The sequence below is a fragment of the Mesitornis unicolor genome, unplaced genomic scaffold (assembly GCF_000695765.1).
Source record: "Mesitornis unicolor isolate BGI_N332 unplaced genomic scaffold, ASM69576v1 scaffold14995, whole genome shotgun sequence".
In the NCBI taxonomy this organism is placed as follows: Eukaryota; Metazoa; Chordata; class Aves; order Mesitornithiformes; family Mesitornithidae; genus Mesitornis; species Mesitornis unicolor.
In genome coordinates, this window is record NW_010185189.1 from 1,261 (window position 1) to 9,990 (window position 8,730).

At 51.5% G+C, this 8,730-nt stretch overlaps 1 protein-coding gene across 1 annotated transcript; it reads left to right on the plus strand.

Moving 5' to 3' along the window:
* Nucleotide 1: 1 nt before the first annotated feature.
* Nucleotides 2–6,794, plus strand: TRAFD1 (TRAF-type zinc finger domain containing 1; the record flags this gene model as incomplete). The annotated part of the gene is given in 9 exon segments (XM_010184770.1): nucleotides 2–100; nucleotides 174–227; nucleotides 1,076–1,356; nucleotides 1,358–1,455; nucleotides 3,061–3,330; nucleotides 4,909–4,982; nucleotides 5,167–5,379; nucleotides 6,256–6,382; nucleotides 6,604–6,794. Coding segments are annotated over 9 exon segments (1,407 nt in total), but the record flags the coding sequence as incomplete, so codon positions are not given.
* Nucleotides 6,795–8,730: the final 1,936 nt, after the last annotated feature.

Consider the following 8,730-nt stretch of genomic DNA (forward strand, 5'->3'; position numbering starts at 1 on the left):
CGAAATCCACTGCAGCAGAAACATTGAAGTGTGCCGCTGCTGCGGCGAGTCGGTCCCCAAGTCTGAAATGAAGAACCACATTGCGTCTGAGCACGTGCAGGTGAGAAACTCGTTTTTCCTCTAAAATCGCTGACTTCTGTGGCAATTAATGTAACGAGGTCTGTCTGTTCTAGATTACCTGCAAGTGTAGGATGAAGATGGAAAAAGGTCTCTTGAAGGATCACCAGGTTGGTGGAATTTATCTTATTAAACACTTGGGAGATACTGGACGGTATTTCTGAGCATGGGTTCTAGAGCCTGCTCAAGGCTTTGTATCAAAGAGGTGTCTGTGTTAATTGGTGATTTTGCCCTCATTAAGGTGGAAAATGGTGCGCTGTTTTGGAAGTACTGGCTGTGATTAACTTGACTTTTCTCATTCCTTTAACATTGTGCATTTCTGACTCTGCTGCAGTCGTTACGTGGGTTTTAATAACTCATTGTGTCCAAACGGACTTCTAAAATAGCTTGTAAAATAGTCTGAAATAGGACACAGTGGGGTTCCCTGAGTTTCTGGATCCAGTTGGCTGCTGTCACAGACGATCTCATTATAAATGTCAGCACCGTCCCTTCCAGCGGGATCATTTACAGACAGCTCTGAAAGTGCCACACAAGGCTGCTTATGGATGAGGAAAAAAGGATTTTCTTTGAAGATAGGTCCAGCTCAAAGCCCTGTTCCCTGGTAGAACACACACTAACTTGTTTGCTAGCGGTGCTCAAGGCCATGTGATAGTACTGGATGTCAAAACCTTATCTAAAAGCGAACTTCACAAAGCACAGCGTGAATCTGCCGTCCAACCATTACAGATGTTAACAAAGTGTTCTGAGTCCTTGGAGTGCTTCAGCTTGTGCGGCTCTGGCTGCACAGCCTATACAACTTGCTGTTCTTGTATTTCTCACGTGGTTTCTTATTTCAGGCCATTCTTTAGCGTAGCTTTGGATCTGGCTACAGAGACAACAGGCTGCTCACCTCTTCGGCAAACTGAGAGCCTCCCTCAGTCTTCCATACATGAAGAATAATCCCTTGTTCTTTTCTCAGGCGTCGGCGTGCCCGCTGCGTCCCGCTGCCTGCCAGTTCTGCGACATTCAGCTCGCTTTCCACAAGCTCCAGGACCACGAAATCTACTGCGGGGCGAGGACGGAGAGATGTGGCGGCTGCGGGCGTAACGTCCTGGTGAAAGACCTGAAAGAGCATCCTCGAACCTGCGGGCGAGAGGCAGAACAAGTGAGAGGGAGCAGAGCAGCGCGTCGCTTCGGGGATGAGGATGCGGATTTGCGCGCCCTTCGAGACATCAGAAACCGCCTGAGATCAGGTAACTGTGGTGGAAAAGCAGATTTACAGCAGCTATGTAGGAGACAAAACACTTAAGGGCATTAGCAGGAGAAATGTTTCAGCAGCCCAAAGAAACCAAAAGCGAGGTAAGGTCTAGAGTAATACTTGGCTTCTGGTTTGACATTTGGCAGCTGATCCAAGGGTAAGGCTTTGTAATTGCTCTCTGTGAAAATACTGAATGATGGACGCTGCAGAGGCGCCGTGTGTGGGGCTGTTTCACCGTGGAACACAACTGCAAAGGTACCACCCAGCTAAAGAGAGCACTGCTGGGGTGTGAACGCCGAGCCCACTGCCTTTGCAGTTGTGTCGAAGTGTCTGGCTTCAACATGAAACCGGAGTTTTTGCTCACTGTGAATTCTGTCTGGTTTTGTTTAGCAGCTGCAATCCTCTTTACTTCAGTGAAGGGCAGGGTAGGTAAGATCTGGACGTGGGTTTACATCTGTAGTGCTGTGCATTTCTGCAGTAACACCCCGTCTGCCTGTAGCTGAGACTTATCAATGCCTCTGCTCTTTCCTCAGCCTCTGATCTCTCACCTCCTCGTGCAGAGGGTCGTGTCATGCTTAAATGCGTCGTGCCACACTTCAGACATGCCCTTTCCAGCAGCTCTCAGCAACTGGTGACAAGACAAGAGGGCATGGCCTGAAGCTGTGCCAGGGGAGGTTTAGGCTGGAGATCAGAAAGCACTTTTTCATGGAGAGGGTGATCAGGCATTGGAGTGGACTGCCCAGGGGGGTGGTGGAATCACCGTCCCTGGAGGGGTTTAAGGAAAGGCTGCATGTGGCACTTAGTGCCACGGTCTGGCTGATGTGGTGGTGTTGGGTCATGGGCTGGACTTGGTGATCTCAGAGGTCTTTTCCAGCCCCAGTAATTCTGTGATTGTGTGAATCCGTGCTCTGCTTCACGCTGTGGGCCGCTCAGAGGATGTGACACTGCAGAGCACTAAATGACAGTCTTGGCTGTAGAAAACGGCCTGGCTTGTAGAAATAACTTCTAGATTTAGGTAATAAAACTCAGAAATCTGGAGAGCTGTAGCTTGTAGGCCATTTGTGCTACATTCCAACAGCGTTCACCAGCAGGATTTTTATGCACATGGAAGTTTTGTTTAAAATTCTTGTATAATCAGTACAAATGAAATAACGGAGAGATTCGAAATGGGGCAGCACGGGGAGGAGGACTCAGCCTGTCTTTGGGCATCACCAGTTGAGTCCTGGGCCCTGCTCTGCAGCCCTGGTTTCTTTTTCAGTATAGGTTTCCTGCCAGAAAAAAAATTCATGGTTTTCTTCTGACCATGTAGAGTTCCCAGTTGTGAAATGCAATATGATTTAAAGGAATTTGTTTTCCCATTGATACACTGAAGAAACAGAGCTGAAGTGTTGCAGCCTCGTAAAAGGGACGAGAGTGCAGTGCATGAACTGTACCTGGTTCACAGTGTGGGTCACAGGACGTTCCTCGGTGCCTTCCTAGAGCTCCCAAAAGCTCAGTTTTGAGCTTTTTCTCCTTTTTTGCTTGTTACAACCAAAATGAAGATGACTGTTTTCCTTCATCCTCCGGAGTTTGCTACAGGCGTCCTTCTAGGTTCAAACACCGACCTCCACCAGTGTCCACGTGTGAAACCCCCGTGGCTGGGGAGGTCGGGTGCACGGCAGAGAACGGCTCGGTGCTCTCAAACGTCTTGTATTTATCTTTAGAAGGGGATGAAGTGGAGCGGTTGGAGGGAGACGCAAGCACTGACTCGTCACTTGACGAGGAGTGGAGCGCCGATTTAGACTACGTGCTGGCGCTGAGCCTGCAGGACGAGAATAATCCTCAGGATAACGCTGCTGCTGAGCCTCCCGGGGACGTCTGGGAAAACCGCCGCACCAAAGAGCCCGTGCCATCTGCCCGTCTTAATGCCACAGGCAAGTCAGATACCTTCTGGTGCGACTCTTCAGTGCCTTTTAGTACATCAAGCCACAGAAAAAGTGAGTCTGAATGCTGTTTATACTTACTGTGGTGGTTGGGTTTTTTTTCCTTGAAGTTTGAAGGAAGGGAGAGGGAAAGAGAGGATCCTTGGATTGGGGATGTTAAAGATTATCTCAGTATTTTAAAACACCAGAATGAGTCTCTCTGAGACTCCCTCTAAATCACTTTTAGATCATTAATACACAGGGGATTAGACTTGCCATGAGTACCATTCTTCCTTCCTCAAATCGTGTCTCCTGCTCCCTCAAAACTTAGCAATATTCATATATAAAACAGTTTCTTTCAAAGAGATGTTGCTAAAGCAAGACAGCACAGCAAGAAGAAGTAAAAGCCACAGTGAATCTCTGACCTTGGTGTGTGGGGAGAGATTCACAACAACTGAGCAGGTCACAACTTCCTTGTTGCAGTAAACGTGACGGGGAGGATCCTGGTGGACAGTCCTGGTGGCCAGCAGGATGACCATGAGCCAGCACTGTGCCCTTGTGGCCAAGAAGGCCAATGGCATCCTGGGGTGTATCAGGAGGGGTGGTTGTAGGGCAGAGAGGTTCTCCTCCCCCTCTACTCTGCCCTGGTGAGACCGCATCTGGAATATTGTGTCCAGTTCTGGGCCCCTCAGTTCAAGAAGGACAGGAACTGCTGGAGAGAGTCCAGCGTAGGGCTACAAAGATGATCAAGGGAGTGGAGCATCTCCCTTATGAGGAGCGGCTGAGGGAGCTGGGGCTCTTTAGTTTGCAGAAGAGGAGACTGAGGGGAGACCTCATTCATGTTTATAAATATTTAAAGGGTGAGTGTCACGAGGATGGAGCCAGGCTCTTCTCGGTGACAAACAATGATAGGACAAGGGGTAACGGACACAAACTGGAACACAGGAGGTTCCACTTCAATTGGAGAAGAAACTTCTTCTCAGTGAGGGTGACAGAGCCCTGGCCCAGGCTGCCCAGAGAGGTTGTGGAGTCTCCTTCTCTGCAGACATTCAAAACCCGCCTGGACGCCTTCCTGTGTAACCTCATCTGGGTGTTCCTGCGCCGGCAGGGGGATTGGACTGGATGAGCTTTTGAGGTCCCTTCCAATCCCTAACGGTCTGGGATTCTGTGATTCTGTGATCGGGGGAGGCCTGAAGCGCTGGCTTATTTTGCAAGGAGAAATGGTACTGAAGGTACCGCTGACCGCAGTGATGGGCTGTTGATATATCTGTGACCCCTAAACATCCTTCTGGCTCTGGGGATGGGAGTTTGCTCAGGTGAAATTCAGCAGTTGAGGTCCCTTCCAATCCCTAACGGTCTGGGATTCTGTGATTCTGTGATCGGGGGAGGCCTGAAGCGCTGGCTTATTTTGCAAGGAGAAATGGTACTGAAGGTACCGCTGACCGCAGTGATGGGCTGTTGATATATCTGTGACCCCTAAACATCCTTCTGGCTCTGGGGATGGGAGTTTGCTCAGGTGAAATTCAGCAGGCGGTGTTTGCTCTGGTTGCTGCCCTGCGGCACAGCACGGGAGTCTGATGTTTTGGGATTCTGAAGATCGGTTGACCCGACTTCTCTCCATGGCAGAGAATAAACCCGTTGCTTCCTTTGCAGCCGACGAGGTCACCATGCTGCCGTGTGAGTTCTGTGAGGAGCTCTGCCCTGCCGAAGAACTGATTCTGCACCAGGTTTGGCACTTTCTTGTACCTGAGGATTTACAGTAGAGGCTTTGCTGCTGTGACTGAAGAAGGGTGCAGTCTTTGCTCGGTGACGCTGAGGGAGCTCCAGCACTGAGGTCTTTGCACAGCCTGGTTTTAAAGTCCGTCTCTGCTCTGCAGAAGAGGTAATTTCCCCGTGTTTCTTGCACACCAGACAGGCTGTAACCCGGCGAGTGCCTTTGCCTCGTTCAGCAAAGGCAGCTCCCCAAATCCGCGAGGGTTCGGTGGCCTGCGCGCCCTCGGCTCCTGGAACTGCAGCTCCCTCTCTTCATCCCGGCCCCGAGCGGTCCAGGCAGAAGCAGACGTCGTGATCCCCTGTGAGTTTTGTGGCATCCAGCTGGAAGAGGAGGTGCTCTTTCACCATCAGGTACTTGATCTGTCGTACTACATCCAGTTGTTCTGTGCCGAGTCCTGCGGCCTCTTCTTGTGGCACATTTCATTCACATTCAGGCGACTGTGCCCCGCGTCAGATCTTCCTAAACAAAGCCTCTTGGGTCCCGTCTAAGGTGGTGGGGTGTGCTGAGGCTCTTGCTGAAAAATAACAGTTATTGGGAAAGCTCTTGTCATGAAAACTAAAGAAAAGGCGCTGAAATTGCACAAGATAAATGTTTGATGTAGCCGTACGTTGAAACGTATCTCACAGCTGAGAGAGGAGCGCAGGCGTGTGACCGGTGAGGGAGCAGACAGCACAGACAACTGCCACTGTTCTTCTGTTCTTCTTCCTCTCCTTGCTGATAGTAAATCCAGTGCTCACAGAAATGAGAGCTCACAACATTTCATAGCTCAGCCTTTGCTGAGGAGAAGTCCCATCCCCTTCCTATTACCACTGGGGGTTGGAAGACATCTAACCATTTTGGAAATGCAGGCTGCAAAGGCTGCTTTACTCACCAGCTCTGAGCATTTCTGGTGATGTTTGTGTACGATAATCAGGACTTGTTAAGAATTAGTGACGGGAGCCGAGTTGCCACAATTGTTTGTTTGCAAACCCCAAAAAGGATGCCCTGTGTTGACAGTTTTGTGTTCCATGTGGTATCCCTCGTATCTGACAAGTGTCTTGTTTCTAGTTCCTATTTTGTTTTGTGTCCTGTGGGTTTCTGTTGTCTTGTTCGGGTGTCGACAAGCAATAGCTGCCTCTTCCTAAACACAGTTCCCTGCTGGCCCGAGGGCTGATGCTCTGCAGTGTTTTTACAGGAATAAGCGAATGAGCCGTCATTTAAACACCCACATTTGTGTTTTGCTGCAGCACCACTGCGACCTGCGCCCAGCCAGCCCAGCCGCCAGCCCGGCCCCGCAGCGCCTGCGGTCCCCTCCAGTCCATGGAGAGGGGAGAGACGCGGCAGAGCCAGCGCAGAGACGACTCAGGCACCAAGGTGTGGGCAAACACGGCCTGGGCACAACCTTTTCCTCTGTACTCACAGGGAGCCGTGCGTGTCCCAGGCTGAACGGGCGCTGTCACCGTGTTCTGTCTCCAAAATCTAAAAATCTTGATCCCCTCTGCTGGTCTGGTTTTATCCAAGACAGATTAAATCACTGACACTCAGTGATGCTGCATCTCCTGCTCCCGTTAAGCGCTGTGTTCTTGCCCTCTCAGGAGATGTTTCTCCCTGGTGCTTTGAAGGCTTCGGGCAGCAGAGGCTCAGCTTTCCTGCGCGAGGGACCAAGTCACCGAGCGATACGGCCGCCGGTGTCCTCTTCAGCGAGAGCTCGCGATGCCGAGGCGAGGGGGAAGCCCAGGAAGGCGCCTGGGGTCGAGGGGAGGCTGAAGAGCAGAGCTGCGAGTGACTCTGCGAGGGGGACGGCGCCGCGGGCGAGACCCACTCCGAGCCTTCGGTCTGAAGCCGTCCTACCCGGCTGCTCCAGAGCTGCTCCAGCCCCACTGAGGTAACGCCTTTGTCGTTCAAGCAGCCACCCTGGGCCTGCCCTGAGGGGTGAGGGCTCTGCGGCACCGCAGGGGCAGTTTTTGCTCTGCTGGAAATGGGGGCACAACCTTGGGCCTGGTGCGTCCCCATCTTCAGACAGCAGCGACCAACGGTGACAAATCCATTCCAGGCCTCTGCCTCGGTTCCTCGTGGTGCAGATCTGGGTTCCCTTGGATCTGTGGATGGCAGGGTTTTACTCGATTTAATTTGGCTGGTGCTCACCCGAGTTTCAAACAGCAAACTTGGACTCTTATATCAAAACAGAACAGACAAATAGGCCCTGGGAGGCAGCGTAGGGTAGTGCCTCATGTGCTGCCCATCATCGTGTGCTCGTCTGAGCTTTGCTCTTTGTGTGGGACCTGCTCCTTCTGCTACCAAAATAACGGGGCTGGGGTTCAGGAGAAGGACGAGGGGCTCCCAGAGTCTCCTTGTGTGTGTGTGTGTGTGTGTGTGCAGCATCAGAGCACTGAGGGGGAGGTTGCTCCTCTGAAAGCCTCCCTGTTCTTCCGCAGCAACAGCAGAGGAGGAGGAGGAGGACGGAGCCTGAGGCTGTCGGACGTTCCCGTGGGGCGCAGGAGCACAAAGGTAACGCAGCCAGGGCCAGGCATTGCCCCTTGTGATGGCTTTGCCAGGCAGTGACTTATTTTCCATCCTTCCTGCCCCAGTGAGGTTTTTAGCGATTGCTTCTCACCAAGTTCTCTTGGAAAACTGCTTTTTTACTTTCTTTTTTAATTCTACGCTCTCCCCCTTCCTTTCCCTTTAGGCAAAAGCCCAGAGCCCAGCACCTGGACAGCCAGAGAAGTGAGCCACCACTTCTGAAACCCACATCCAGCACCCTATGCAGTCACGATGTGCTGTGGTATTTATTTCTCTGGGTTCACATTCCTATATGGCTGCATCATTAGAGACTTTCTACGAATATAAAACTTTTATAGGCAATGATCATTTTATGTATATATGTATATATGTTATTTTTAATTTGTGAGAGTATAATACAAGTTTTTCCTTCTGTGATCTGCGCTAGCACCAGCAGTTACGCTTCTGCCTGGGTTGTGTTTCCATCCTGGCTCTTTGTGACAACCAGAAAAGGGGATTTGTGACTCCCTGAGCCTCAAGCCTGGGTCCTGCTGCGCTGTGGGAACGCACAGGGGTTGGGCCTGGGCTCAGGGGTGCAGTGGTTGGGCTCCACGCGTCCTCCAGAGCCGGGTCCTGAGGATGCAGGGGTTGGAGCCGCACAGCCTTGGGTGTCACCAAACACGCCCAGCATGCACAGAGGGGATGAGCGTTGGCATTGGCCAAGCTCTGAGCCCGTGGCTGTCTTGTCAAATGCTTTTTGATGCTGTATTAATCCACACTTTTTAAATTCCTTGTAATAAAATTTATCTAATGGTGTTCCAAACCATCGTGCAGTACAAGTCTGTTACGGGACCTCTACCACCCCGCACCTGCTGACGGCCGGGTCTGACCCACATCCGCGTCGGCTTTGGGCATTGGTTTGTGAGCACTGGCACCATCCCCTGGGCATCAGCCTGATTACCAGGGTACAGCAGATGGCACCAGCAGGGCTGATCCCAAGCAGGGATCTTGGGTCTACAATAAAGACATTTTGCAGCTGCTTCCACCAAATGTGTTTATTTACACAGGAAAAGCAGAATAAAGGTATTGAAAAACAGGTGGCAACCACCCTTGCCCTGGCCTTGCTGGGGAAACCGGCTCTGGCAGGGGCAGGGAAGCAGAGCGGCTGTGCTGGGCTCATATAATGAACTAGGATAGCCCTGGCTGAGTCTGCATCGCCCCTC